Below are 14,692 nucleotides of genomic sequence, written 5' to 3' on the forward strand. Positions count from 1 at the left end.
GGTGCTACAGCCAGCTGCTGAGAGAACTGGATGAAGAGGACCCTCCCTCCTATAGAAGCTGGTTGAGGATGGACAAGGATGCCTTCAATTTCTTGTTGAGGATGGTGGAGCCACAGACCAGAGGTAGAGATGCACAACTCTGTGAGGCTATTCTTGCAGGGGAGTGCCTAACAATAACCCTGAGATACCTGGCCACTGGGTTTACTTTCTCCGCTTTAGAATACACCTTCTGTGTGAGTCAACACAATATTTTAAATTGTTATTTAGACCTGCAACGCCATGTTTGAGAGCCTCAGGAGGGAATACATGAAAGTGCCGACGACAGTGGAGGAGTGGGAGGCCATTCCAAGGAAGTTTGGGGAAAGCTGGAACTACCCACACTGTCTTGGTTCCCTAAATGGCAAACACATCACCATACAGTCTCCACCGAATGCTGGTTCCCATTTATTATAATTACAAAAGGACCAACTCCGTTGTGCCTATGGCGCTAGCAGATGCCGATCTGCGGTTCATTTATATAGATGTTGGTACCGATGGCAGGGTCGGCGATGGTGTCTGGGCCATGTGCGGCCTGATCAGCACACTGGAGGAAAATACAGTCCACACACCTCCAAGAAGTCTGTCAGTAAGAGAGGTCCCCGTGTCCTGTGTTGTGGTGGCAGATGAGCCCTACATCATGCAGCCTTTATCCTTGGACACAGCTGGATGAGGAAAAGGAAATCTAGAACTACCGCCTTTCCAGAGCGAGGAGGTGTGTGGAGAATGTCTTTGGAATTCTGGCAAACTGGTTTAGGGTCTTCAGGTAGCCCATTCCGCTTAAGCCGGTCAAAGTGGTGACCATCACCAATGCAGCATGTGCGCTGCACATCTTCCTCAGGTCTCAAACCCTTACCAGCCATGTGTGCACATTCCATGGCCTCTGCTGCACGCTCTTCCGGTTTGGCTCGCTTCCTGCTGGGTTGACTTGGAGGGTTGAAGGGGTTGCCAGGGAAAGTTTGGCACCAAGGTTGTCAGTACTCACACTGGTTTCTATAGAGTCCCGTAGAAACATGAGCTGACTGTAATATTTCCATTTGGAATTATACACATCTGATCCAGATCACTTGGCACAGACCATCTTGTGCTTGCAGTTCTTTCAGCCCTTCCACAGCAAACGCAAAGAATGTATTACCGTGCGAGCTGTATATATGTGTTGGTTATAATACAACCAATACACTCTACATGGGAATTGAAATGTCCATTTTGTTGTATGAATTGAATTAACTAGATACTTTGCATTAGTATACATAACCCACTTCCTAGATCAGACAAGTCGGAGCCCACAATTGATATCCCATGACTAATTAGGAACTATCATCACATTCAGTTTACATACCTGAGAAGGGCACCTCTGTGCTCAGCCTGTGCAGGCATTTGAGCCACTTGTTTTTGTAGTCCTCATCTCGACATGTAGTCATCTCGAGGATTCCCTGTTGGAAAATAGTGCAGGGTGTGAGCAATGAAAGAATGGATAACAAACAGGCAAAGCTTAGTTCGCCTACTTACGTTTGTTAGCTAGCTAGTATAACAAATTGCTGCTGGCGCTGCAAGCCATCAAAGCTGCAGAATTATCTACAGTGTGTAGATAACTGCACCAGCTAGCTTGATACATAGTCAGCTAGGTAGCCAACTGTGGTTACTGTACAGCTAATATTAGCTTGCTGTAGGCTAATAACATAAGGAAAGGCACCAATTCTACGGCGCACTGAAGATTGTTTCAGAACCTTGGACAGCGACCATGTCCAACGTGGGAGAGTGCATTTGTTATAGAGGTCGACCGATTATGATTTTTCAACACCGATACCGATTTATTGGAGGACCAAAGAAAGCCGATACCGATTAACTGGCCGTATTTTATTTTATTTTATTTTATTTTTAATTATTATTTTTTAATTTATTTTTTTTTACTTTATTTTTTGTTGTTGTAATAATGGCAATTACAACAATACTGAATGAACACTTATTTTAATATAATACATAAATACTATCAATTTAGACTAATAAATAATGAAACATGTTCAATTTGGTTTAAATAATGCAAAAACAAAGTGTTGGAGAAGAAAGTAAAATTGCAATATGTGCCATGTAAAAAAGCTAACGTTTAAGTTCCTTGCTCAGAACATGAGAACATATGAAAGCTGGTGGTTCCTTTTAACATGAGTCTTGTCGTGTCTTTGGGTTACCATTAAACGGAAGATATGTTTATCAATTAGCTCCCTGTAATTATTATCTCGCGATTAAACTGATTAATCGTTTAATTGTACTTAACTAGGAGATCGGGGCACCAAGGAGAATATTCAGATTACAAAGCTATAATTTTCCTAATATAACTTTCCTATACTATAATATTATATTCTATTATAGTATAGGTCGATTATCTTCTAGTTTAAATGGTGTATTTACCTCTAGTCCAGTCTCATTCCAAAACGTCGTAAATTGTTGTATCTGCACAAACCCAGTCTTTACTAAAATCATCCATACATCAATTGTCTTAATCATTTATTTACTACACTAAGTAATTAACAGAAAAACATACAAACAGTAATTATCATCACAAAGGATTGGTATCGGAATGTGCCCTACTGGCTAAACAGGCAGGTCGGCCTGTTGAACAATGGATCATAAAAGGTCGGCTGAGAAGTTACACAGGGTTCATTAATATTAACAATTGACAATTGAAGGCTCACTCATTCGGGAACAATTGCAATCAATATATATTTACGCTCAGTGTGTCGTTCTGATTCTTGTTGGAGAGTTCGGTTCTGTTGGGAAGTTTTGTCCGTGTTCTCTCTCTCGCTCTCGGTTAGAATGGATCTTTCAGAGCGACATTCATTAATGTCGTCATCGAATGGTTGTTTCGTTGGTCTTCGCGTCCAATGATATAATTTACTTAGCTGCAGACTAATAATTAATATCAAAGACTTGTTCTTATTCTGTCAGTATCGATAGTCTAAAAGTTAACCACGTGGTATGGTTCACTTTCAGTAGAGGAATTGGAAGGTAAAACCTATTAGCCAACGGAGTGTAGGCCTGGTCTGTGGAAATGTAAATCAGGGGGTGTTTTATAGCGCCCATCGAACAGGCTTGTCAAATGACGCCTGGTCCTGTATGTGTCCCTGGGGCGTGCCTATGACTGAGTTAGAATTGTATTTCTGTAACCAAATCTATCACATTACATCAGTACATAGCATCTCAATGTCTTACAAAAGCTTTATCCTTATTAATACATTCCATACACCCATATAATGCAAGTCTTAAACTGAGTCTATTATATAAACAGTTTTATGGTAATATGGCTATATTGTCTCTTCTGAGTATCACAAAATGGTACCAAGCGGATCAGTTCGTAGCTGGATTCTTCACCAATCTTCCATACCTTCTCCAGAACACAAAATGTCGCTTGGCTCTCCAATTCTATGAGTTGGAAGAATTTCCTGTGTCTCTCTATGGGCCATGTGGCCAGAGACTCTCCTGGAATTTTTGAGTTTTTACGACCCTTTACACACAGGGTGGATTGTGTGCAAAAGGGAGGGGTCAACTGTCCTCCCTGTACCAAAAGAGGCCAACGTCATGACAGTCTTCAATATTCCCAGGTAAGACATTTTAGGTTGTAGATATTATAGGACTATTTCTCTCTCTATGATTTGTATTTCACATACCTTTGACTATTGGATGTTCTTATAGGCACTTTAGTATTGCCAGTGTAACAGTATAGCTTCCGTCCCTCTCCTCGCTCCTACCTGGGCTCGAACCAGAAACACATTGACAACAGCCACCCTCGAAGCAGCGTTACCCATGTAGAGCAAGGGGAACAACTACTCCAAGTCTCAGAGCGAGTGACGTTTGAAACGCTATTAGCGCGCACCCCGCTAACTAGCTAGCCATTTCACATCGGTTACACCAGCCTAATCTTGGGAGTTGATAGGCTTGAAGTCATAAACAGCGCAATGCTTGAAGAATTGCGAAGAGCTGCTGGCAAACGCACGAAGGTGCTGTTTGAATGAATGCTTACGAGCCTGCTGCTGCCTACCATCGCTCAGTCAGACTGCTCTATCAAATCATAGACTTAATTATAACATAATAACACACAGAAATACGAGCCTTTGGTCATTAATATGGTCGAATCCGGAAACTATCATTTCGAAAACGAAACGTTTATCATTTCAGTGAAATATGGAACCGTTCCGTATTTTATCTAACGGGTGGCATCCCTAAGTCTAAATATTCCTGCTACATTGCACAACCTTCAATGTTATGTCATAATTTTGTACAATTCTGGCAAATTAATTACGGCCTTTTTTAGGAATAAATGGACTTCACACAGTCCGCAATGAGCCAGGCGGCCCAAACTGCTGTATATACCCTGACTGCTTGCACGGAACGCTAGAGAAGTGACACAAATTCATGTTAGCAGGCAATATTAACTAAATATGCAGGTTTAAAAATATATACTTGTGTATTGATTTTAAAGAAAGGCATTGATGTTTATGGTTAGGTACATTGGTGCAACGACAGTGCTTTTTTCGCAAATGCGCTTGTTAAATCATCACCCGTTTGTCGAAGTAGGCTGTGATTCGATGAGAAATTAACAGGCACCGCATCGATTATATGCAACGCAGGACACGTTAGATAAACTAGTAATATCATCAACTATGTGTAGTTAACTAGTGATTATGTTAAGATTGATCGTTTTTTATAAGATAAGTTTAATGCTACCTTGCAACTTACCTTGGCTTCTTGCTGCCCTCGCGTAACAGGTAGTCAGCCTGCCATGCAGGCTCCTCGTGGAGTGCAATGTAAGGCAGGTGGTTAGAGCGTTGGACTAGTAACCGGAAAACGTCAAATCGGTGGCCAAAAATACCGATTACCGATTGTTATGAAAACTTGAAATCGGCCCTAATTAATTGGCCATTCCGATTAATCGGTCGACCTCTAATTTGTTATAAAGTAGTATTTTATATATTAGTGTTGCACCATTATTTGTACATCATATAACGATATACAATTTCAGTATCGCATGTTTTAGCGTGATGGACTGTGCAATCCCAGTGACAGGTGTCTTTTTTAATTATAATCATTTGTTTTGTTTTGAGGCTAATCAACTACAGAAACTTTGTTCGACCAAACAGCCTATCAACCAAACAATTGACCAGTCAAGCGGGGTCAGCCCTAATAAAAAAATATATATATACAATACCAGTCAAAAGTGTGGACACACCAAGGGTTTCTATTTTATTTTTACTATTTTCTACATTGTAGAATAATAGTGAAGACATCAAAACTATGAAATAACACACATGGAGTCATGTAGTAACCAAAAAAAAGTGTTAAACAAATCCAAATATATTTTAGATTCTTCAAAATAGCCACCCTTTGTTTGACGAGCAGGTGTCATGCAGTGTACCTTTTTATTTATATATATATATATATATATGGTAGGGGCGTGGATCAGAAAACCGGTCAGTATCTCCTTCGCATAGAGTTGATCAGGTTGTTGAATGTGGCCTGCAGAATGTTTTCCCACTCCTCCTCAATGGCTATGCAAAGTTGCTGGATATTGGCGGGAACTGGAACACGCTGTCATGTGCGTCGATCCAGAGCATCCTAAACATGCTCAATGGGTGACATGTCTGGTGAGTATGCAGGCCATAGAAGACCTGGGACAGGAATTGTGTACAGGTCCTTGAGACGTGGGGTCATGTAATATCATGCTGAAACACAAAGTGATGGCAGCAGATGAATGGCACGACAATGGGCCTCAGGATCTCGTCACGTTATCTCTGTGCATTCAAATTACCATGGATAAAATACAATTGTGTTCATTGTCCGTAGCTTATGCCTTCCCATATCATAACCCACCGCCCCCATGGGGCACTCTGTTACATCAGCAAACCACTCGCCCACATGACACCATACACGCTATCTGCCTGGTACAGTTGAAATCGGGATTCATCCATGAAGAGCACACTTCTCCAGCGTGCCAGTGGCCATCGAAGGTGAGCATTTGCCCACTGAAGTCGGTGACGACGCCGAACTGCAGTCAGGTCAAGACCCTGGTGAGGATGACAAGCACGCCGATGAGGCCGCTTATGGTAGAGAAATTAACATTACATTCTCTGGCAACAGCTCTGGTGGACATTCCTGCAGTCAGCATGCCAATTACGCACTCCCTCAAAACTTGAGACATCTGTGTTATTGTGTGACAAAACTGTACAATTTAGAGTGCGTGGCCTTTTTATTTTCCCTAGCACGCTGCATTTGTGTAATGTTCATGCTGTTTAATCAGCTTCTTGATATGCTGCACCTGTCAAGGGATGGATTATCTTGGCAAAGGAGAAATGCTCACACGTGTAAACAAATTTGTGCACGGAATTTGAGAGAAATAAGCTTTTTGTGCGCATGGAACATTTCTGGGATCTTTATTTCAGCTAGTTAAACATGGGACCAACACTTTACATGTTGCGTTTTATATTTAGTGTGTGTGTGTGTGTATACAGCTCTGGTGTGTGTACATATATATATATATGTATGTATGTATGTATGTATGTATGTATGTATGTATGTATGTATGTATGTATGTATGTATGTATGTATGTATATATGTATATATGTATATATGTATATATATTCAATTGTGGGATAATTACAATCAGTCAGCAGGTAATGTCAGTGGGAAAATGTCCCTTTCTGGGGGTGGGGGGCTCCACTCAACGGTATATGGAAACGTGCCAGATTGCCCTTTCTTAATGACATTTTTTGGGTGGGTTGATTTCTGAATGTCGGCTCTCCCTCCCTCACATCTATATCGGGCACACGCATGAAGTATGTACATGCCCCTTTTTTGCTTTCCCTCTCTCGCTTTCACATATGCGCACACAAACACACTCTAAGTCTGCCCCTGCAACCATGACTTGTGGATGCGTGCATGTATGTCTCAAATTTTTTGAGGGTGTTTTTTAAAAGTGCATATGTTAGAGCGAGTAGAGGAAGGGATTTTGTGTACTTACTGCATGCGCTTGCCCGTTATCGAGAGGTGAGGGAGGGAGAACTGACATTGGAAAATCAACCCACCGAAAATGCGCGCTGCTGCGTGCTAGCGCAGGCTAACGCTCACCACTCACCCTCTGAAAAGCAGGCAAAGTTTCCATGTTTAATGTGCAACGGATAGAGCGAGCGAGAGGGGCGGAATGTGCTGACGCAGTGTTTTTTTTGTCTTAACTCCCCAAATTAATAATCAGTGCGGTTTATCCGTGCACTGCCAGGAGCAGGAGGCTGCCAAGCTCTGGCCTCGCGAGCGGTGGGCCCGAAAAGGAGGCCCTGGCAGCCCGCCACAGAGCTTTTGCTTGTTCAGGATTTTTGATTCAGTCCTTTATTGTGCTCCACTCAGGCAAAGGGCCAAGGCGAAACAAACGCAGAGAAATGACTGGAGGGATGGAAAAAGGAGAGGGAAAATAAAAAGGGAAATGGGATCTTTTTTTCTCTCTTTTGCCTCACTCTGTTGCCCTTCCCTCTCTTCCCTCCCTCTCTCCTTTCCCTTTATATGTATATATTTGTAAAAATGTGATTTAACCTTAAACTAAGCAAGTCAAGCATAGAGGGAAAGCAGAGGTCTTCATTTATCCCCATCTCCTTTCCCTCCATCGCCCTCGCTCTCTCTCCCTCTCTTTCTCCCACTGTGACTGAAAACATTTTTGGTTTACTGTATGGTGAGGGTGAAAAGTCGACTGTGGTTTTGTTGTCTTTCTTCCCCTTTGTCTCAATGGCAAATTGCTTCTCTATGAGTATTTGTATTTTGAACAGTGTAAAAGTAATGTATAAGACAATAGTCTTGTTGGCTGCCTCCCAACTGCTGTTTATGGGCCATGTGGTCTTTCTTGATCAAATATGAAATGAAAAGCACATTGTAAAGGACAAGAAAGAGTCTGGTCGTGCTCCTCTGTCAATGGAGGCCTCCTGGAGATCAGTTTTAAGGTCTTGTCAGAAAATGTAACCGTCATATATGTGTTGTTTCAGCTGTCTCTCTTCTGGATTTGACCGAGCAGTTCACACCGCCCGAAACTGCTCCCCATACCCTGGTGAACCTAGTGGAGGCCATTGAGAAGAAAGGTACGCATAACGCAACACACAGCACCATAAACATGCATACACAGTAAACATAAATAGTAGTGGCCATTCAGAGGAGAGATGCTATGGGAATGCAATAAATGACTGATTTGGTTTTGGAGTGTCTGATACCTCCACAGACTGCACTGCACGTTACACTGTTGTGTTTATTTGTCGCTGACAGATTTATTCTCACCTGTGCGCTGATAGTGCCATGCAGTGATGCAGGACAGGGGGCTACATTCACACTGCATTATGGAGGAGGTCTTCATTCACAGTTTCTCTCTTTTACACATTCAACACACACACACACACACTTCCTCCCACTCTAACCAATTCCACAACATTGTGTGAAATATACATATTTTAGACAGACGTGTCAATTTCACGGTTCGGGCCATAGTGTAAATGACACATTTTCATTTACATCACACATTCAACAATTCCACTCTTTCGCGAACACATTCAGCCCTACATTGGGCTCCGGTCAAAAGTAGTGCACTATATAAGGAAAAGGGTGCCTTGTGGTATGCAGGCTGAAATACTTCCTCTAACCTTTTCTTCCACACAGGTTGCACAGATTGGTATCTTCCTGTGTCCTGCATCATAGCTCCCCGGAGTGTATTCATAATCACATCCCTAGTAGGGATGGGCATGAGTAATCAAGTCCTCGAACTGACGTCAAAACTCAATCTTTTACCAGAGATTAAAAAAAAAAAAATAATAATAATAATACTGTAAAACTATTTGGTCGAAATGTTGTCTTTAAAACAACGTTAATTTGCTTTGACTCTGATGTTCCATTTGTACGTGCGCATTTGCGGGCTCCTTAAATTTCCTTTCGTGTCTCACTCAATTGGGTTCTGACCGCTCCCTCTACACACGCGTGCTGAGTGCGCCTACAGAAATAAATGCCCATAAAAACGTATCTGATAGAATACACAAGCTATATTCCTTGCCAAATGACGACAGTTGTTAAACAAATTATAAAAGGACTGGTTGACTAAAGTAGGGAAATATGTGTTCCAACAATGACCTGCAGTTTTGGAATAATTGTCATTTTCCGTTTAGGCTACTTTGCTGTTGTCACTGGTTACCCCAGCCACAAAGTCAAAATTGGCTATATCGTAAAAATTCATGAAAACCAACATTTGCTTTTTGGTCTAAATTGAAGGTAGGGGCTAGGCATAAGGTCACCGGTGTGGTTAGGGTTGACGGTTAGGTTTAAAATCAGATTTTAAGAAATTGTAGAAACAGGCCAGGGTTTATGATTTTGTAGCTGTGGTAACTAACGTTAGTGATGATTGTACTTTGCGAGCTGCTAGTGACATTTAGAATTTGTCCGACTCGGCTATTACCCCGTAAACATAGACTGGTTCCACACTGAAAATAGGCAACAACATTAGTTTGATAAAGACAGAGCGTATTTTCATCAGAATCCTGGCCATAATTCATCCCCATGCAGTGTTAAATGTAGAAAAATTCAAAGGAACAGGCATCATAAACTAAATCGAACGTCTGTATATCGAAAAGATGACCGATTTTTGTTTTGTAACCCTGAAAAAATGTATATCAACTACCAAATGTATATCAACTACTCACGTTTCAAATGAGCACTCTTTGAGAATAACTGTTCCAGACACGAGATGCGAATCCCACTTTACTGTCTTATTTTATTTTACATAATGTTTTTTTTATCATAAAATAGGTGTCTTGATTGTAATAAGGCTCTGTAAATAGGAGCTACATTATCAAAACAAGGCTATGCCATTGCTCAGCAAAAGGATTCTACAAGCGAGTGCCACACCGCTGAGGTTACTACTTTTTTGAAGATTGTTTTCCACGATATAATATAACCAGTTGATATTAGTTTCAATAAATTAATCTTAAATGGCAATACTTTTTTTTTTATATACTGAATATGAGTCAATTTAGCAATTAGGGTTTACTATCTGTAATGGCTGTGATACATTAGGTATTGTTGCTCATAATTAGGTACTGTTGGCATATAGATAAATGCAGACACTCCAACAGTCCAAAAAGTTAAAATGCCAGGCCCTAATCCCTAGGGCCTTTACATTTAATGTGACCATCTGTCTGCGTCTGTCATGCCGAGTCAGGCAGTCATGCATACTATAGAGGGGCTTGTTTTTAGAAGGCTGATGAGCTATTGTCTCGATTCGTCTGCAGGTCTGGACTGCAAGACACTGTACAGGACACCCGTGGCATCCTCCAACTCGGAGAGCCCAACAGAGAGCTGGAGTGGTGGTGAGTTACTCCCGTCACGCTCCAGCTGTATCTGTCCTGTTACAATTATTAGTATAGTAATGCTCGAAATGAAGTGTTTTGAATGAGTGTTAAATTCGTGGGGGGTGAGTTATCTTATTCGACTTCAACTGTAGTAGAAGGCCATTGTATATCCAATTTGCGGTAACAACACTTTGTACAACCTTTATAAATAATACATGTATACCTTTTCTCAAACCCATAGTGCATGATAAGACTTGCTACACTATTAGCATATAAATGTAGGTGTATCATGCACGTAATGCATTCAAAATGCTCCCATTTGCTTTTTCCGTGTGGCAAATCTGTCTGAATGAAATGCAGCTGGCCGGACCCACTGTCTCTCTCTTTCTCTCTCTCTCTTTCTCTTTCTCTCTCTTTCTCTCTTTCTCTCTTTCTCTCTCTCTTTCTCTCTCTCTTTCTCTCTCTCTTTCTCTCTCTCTTTCTCTCTCTCTTTCTCTCTCTCTTTCTCTCTCTCTCTCTCTCTAGAGGTGGAGTCGGGTAGTGACGTGGGCGCCTTGTCGGAGTGTGTGGTCCGCTACCTGAGGGAGCTGCCGTCCCCTGTCATCCCCCCCGGTGTTTACCCAGACCTGCAGGCTGCGCTGCAGCACGGCGCCGCGGGTACATGCCACATTTCACTGACCCCTGCTTGTGCGCCACCGTCCCATCCCCCCCACCAACCCATCCCAGATGATACAGACCTAGGCTATAGAAAGTCACAGAATCGCATGAAGCTGATTGTGTGGCGTGTCAATCGCGTGCCCCCCTCCTGCCTGCGAGAATAAGCCAGTAGTGGAGTTCTGGGGATGAGCTAGTCACAGGCATCCCAAAAATGTTCTAACTTATAAAGCTACCCTGGTCCCTGGGGGTGTCAGGGACTTTGTGTGTGTATGCTGAGAGTGAGTTCCTTTTTGTGTGTTCACACTTGCTTGTGTGAGTGAGGGAGTAAGGGGCTGTGGTAACATGTAGTCTGCCTCCTCTCACAGACGTGGCGGCAAGCAGCAGCGGAGGCAGGGAGCTGAGCCTGGTCCTGGAGAGGGCCACCAGTGTGCCTCTGCACCATCGCCTCACCCTGCAGTACCTGCTCACACACCTGGGCAAGGTGGGCCAGGGCTCCCAGCTCAACGGCCTGGACCCTCACACCCTGGGCCTGGTCTTTGGGCCGCTGCTGATCCGGCCCAGCTCTGCCACTGGGTGAGTAGGAAAATACATGATTTAACATCTAAGGATAAATGAGCTAAGTATTCACACCCCTGAGTCAATACTTTGTAGAATTACCTTTTTGGCAGCGATTACAGCAATTTGGAATTTCCAACACATTAATGTTTCTTATAAAAACAAGAAGTCAGTCTTTGTTGGTTGTTGTTTTTCCAATGTTCTAACGCCGCATTCACACCACCCAGACTTATGCCAACAAACAACAGAGTTGGGTCAGTGTACGCCGCTCGTCTGTGTTGGTTGCCATTTTGTTGGGTAATATTTGGTCCAATTCGGCATGTTCAGTCAGTGTTTGGTGTCAGGAATGGGAGTATTGTGTGAGCAGTGCACAAGCATCTTAATGGATTGCATTCATACTGTATAAACCGTTGCTTTCCACTAGTTCTGAAATTGCTTTACATTGTATTGGAGTAACTAACCTCAAACCCCACCCTTGTGATGCACAGCAGCCATTTTGTGTCAGATTGCATAGTTACCACACAGCTAGTGAATATCCTACCACACTACCACATAGCTAGTGATATCCTCTTGAGATGGACAAGTGAGGGCTCCAATGGCACTGGATTAGTGGAAGAACATGTGATTGTTAGTGCTCTCTCCCTCCTGTGACTCGAGAGGAAATCCCTAACGCTAAAAGCTGTTATTACAGACTGCAGCTGAGTACTTTTCCCCTGCCGGCTCAGCACCATGTGTTTGAATGACCTGCCGCTGACTGAACATCTTATGACTATGTGTCTTACTCCCTGCTGTTGTTGATTGACAGGTGGGAGGTGGGGGAGGAGTTCCCTGCACTAGCGCTGGAGAGGCTGCTGATGGAGAGGGCCATGGGACAGGAAGTCCCGCCCCCTGGTATGTATGGGTAGATACAGTGCTTTAAATTGGAGGGCTCAATAGAAATTAATATAGAACCTGGACTGGATGGAAATAGTGTTTTTTTAGAATGGTTTGCACAGAATAATGGATTGTACTATTTACTGTGCATAACTTAGTGCTGATTTGTACAGACCAATAAGCACACACGAAACATCCCCAACTAAAGATGATTTGGCTTGTGTGTCAGGATCTGTATGTGTAAATGAGACTTTTTCTATTGAAAATCTCTTGTGATGTTTGCTTGTCCAAAACATTTTAATCTAATGGGGTTTTCGGTTGTATCCGTGTGTTTTGTATAGCTCTACCAGTCAAGCCAATGAAGGCCAAAACCACGACTCCAGCCATGACTGAGACTCACATACTGAGTGATTCCGAGTGGTACTGGGGGGAAATCTCCAGGTAAAGAGCCACTCGTGTATCAATAACATTTCTAAATCTTCAATTAAATAATTTACTACATCAACAAAATAGTTTTGGCTCCCAAGTTTTCTGAGGGGGGAAAAAAAAAACTTTATTTTTTATTGTTAGACATAAAAGAAACTGTGTTAAAACACCAGCAAATCAGCTCCAAGTGATTTTAATAAGAGATTGCCTTCGGAAATTATTCAGACCCCTTGACTTTTTCCACATTTTGTTAGGTTACAGCCTTCTAAAATAGTTTTTTTCCCTCATCAATCTACACACAATACCCCATAATGACAAAGCCAAAACAGGTTTTTAGAAATGCTTGCAAATGTATTAAAAATCAAACAGAAATACCTTAGTTACATAAGTATTCAGACCATATGCTATGACACCTGAAAATGAGCTCAGGTGCATCCTGTTTCCAAATGTATTTAATATTAAAACTGAACTATTACATTTACATAAGTATTCAGACACTTTACTCGGTACTTTGTTGAAGCATCTTTGGCAGCGATTACAGCCTCGAGTCTTCTTGGGTATGACGCTACAAGCTTGACACACCTGTATTTTGGGAGTTTCTCCCACTCTTCTCTGCAGATCCTCTCAAGCTCTGTCAGGTAGGACGGGGAGCGTCACTGCACAGCTAATTTCAGGTCTCTCCAGAGATGTTCGATCAGGTGAAGTCCGGGCTCTAGCTGGGCCACTCAAGGACATTCAGAGACTTATCCTGAAGCCACTCCTGCCTTGTCTTGGGTGTGTGCTTAGGGTCGTTGTCCTATTGAAAGGTGAACCTTCGCCCCAGTCTGAGGTCCTGAGTGCTCTGGAGCAGGTTTTCAGCAAGGATCTCTCTGTACTTTGCGCCGTTCATCTTTGCCTTGATCCTGACTAGTCACCCAGTCCCTGCGACTGAAAAACATCCCCACAGCATGATTCTACCACCACCATGCTTCACAGTAGGGATGGTGCCAGGTTTCCTCCAGATGTGACCCCTGTCATTCAGGCCAAAGAGTTCAATCTTGGTTTCCTCAGACCAGAGAATCTTGTTTCTCATTGTCTGAGAGTCTTTAGGTGCCTTTTGGCAAACTGCAAGTTGGCTGTCATTTGTCTTTTACTGAGTGGCTTCCGTCTGGCCACTTTACCATAAAGGCCTGATTGGTGGAGTGTTGCAGAGATGGTTGTCCTTCTGGAAGGTTCTCCCACCTCAGAGGAACTCTGGAGCTCTGTCAGAGTGACCATTGGGTTCTTTGTCGCCTCCCTGACCAAGGCCCTTCTCCCCCGATTGCTCAGTTTGGCCGGCCAGCTCTAGGAAGAGTCTTGTTGGTTCCAAACTTCTTCTATTTAAGAATGATGGAGGTCACCGTGTTCTTGGGAACCTTCAATGCTGCAGAAATGTTTTGGTACACTTCCCCAGATCAGTGCCACGACACAATCCTATCTCGGCGCTCTACGGACAATTCCTTCGACCTCATGGCTTGGTTTTCGCTCTGACATGCACTGTCAACTGTGGGACCTTATATAGACAGGTGTGTGCCTTTCCAAATAATGTCCAATCAATTGAATTTACCACAGGTGGACTCCAATCAAGTTGTAGAAACATCTCAATGATGATGAATGGAAACAGGACGCACCTGAGCTCAATTTTGAGTCTCATTGCAAAGGGTCTGAATACTTATGTAAATAAGGTATTAATGGTTTAACATTTTTATAAATTTGTAAAAATGTCTATTAACCTGTTTTTACTTTGTCATTATGGGGTATTGTGTGTGTA

General features: G+C 42.6%; 1 protein-coding gene across 3 annotated transcripts in view; it reads left to right on the forward strand.

The window, feature by feature from the left end:
- Positions 1-14,692, forward strand: part of LOC106568949 (phosphatidylinositol 3-kinase regulatory subunit gamma) — a 65,478-nt gene that overhangs the window by 39,648 nt on the left and 11,138 nt on the right. For all 3 annotated transcript variants that reach the window (XM_082960753.1, XM_014139822.3, XM_082960754.1), the window contains 6 exons: positions 8,053-8,145; positions 10,333-10,410; positions 10,918-11,049; positions 11,415-11,622; positions 12,410-12,495; positions 12,819-12,918. In XM_082960753.1, the coding sequence (XP_082816879.1) occupies positions 8,053-8,145; positions 10,333-10,410; positions 10,918-11,049; positions 11,415-11,622; positions 12,410-12,495; positions 12,819-12,918 (697 nt within the window). The remainder of the gene's footprint in view (positions 1-8,052; positions 8,146-10,332; positions 10,411-10,917; positions 11,050-11,414; positions 11,623-12,409; positions 12,496-12,818; positions 12,919-14,692) is intronic.

The sequence above is a fragment of the Salmo salar genome, chromosome 14, assembly GCF_965601325.2.
Source record: "Salmo salar chromosome 14, fSalSal1, whole genome shotgun sequence".
Classification (NCBI taxonomy): domain Eukaryota; kingdom Metazoa; phylum Chordata; class Actinopteri; order Salmoniformes; family Salmonidae; genus Salmo; species Salmo salar.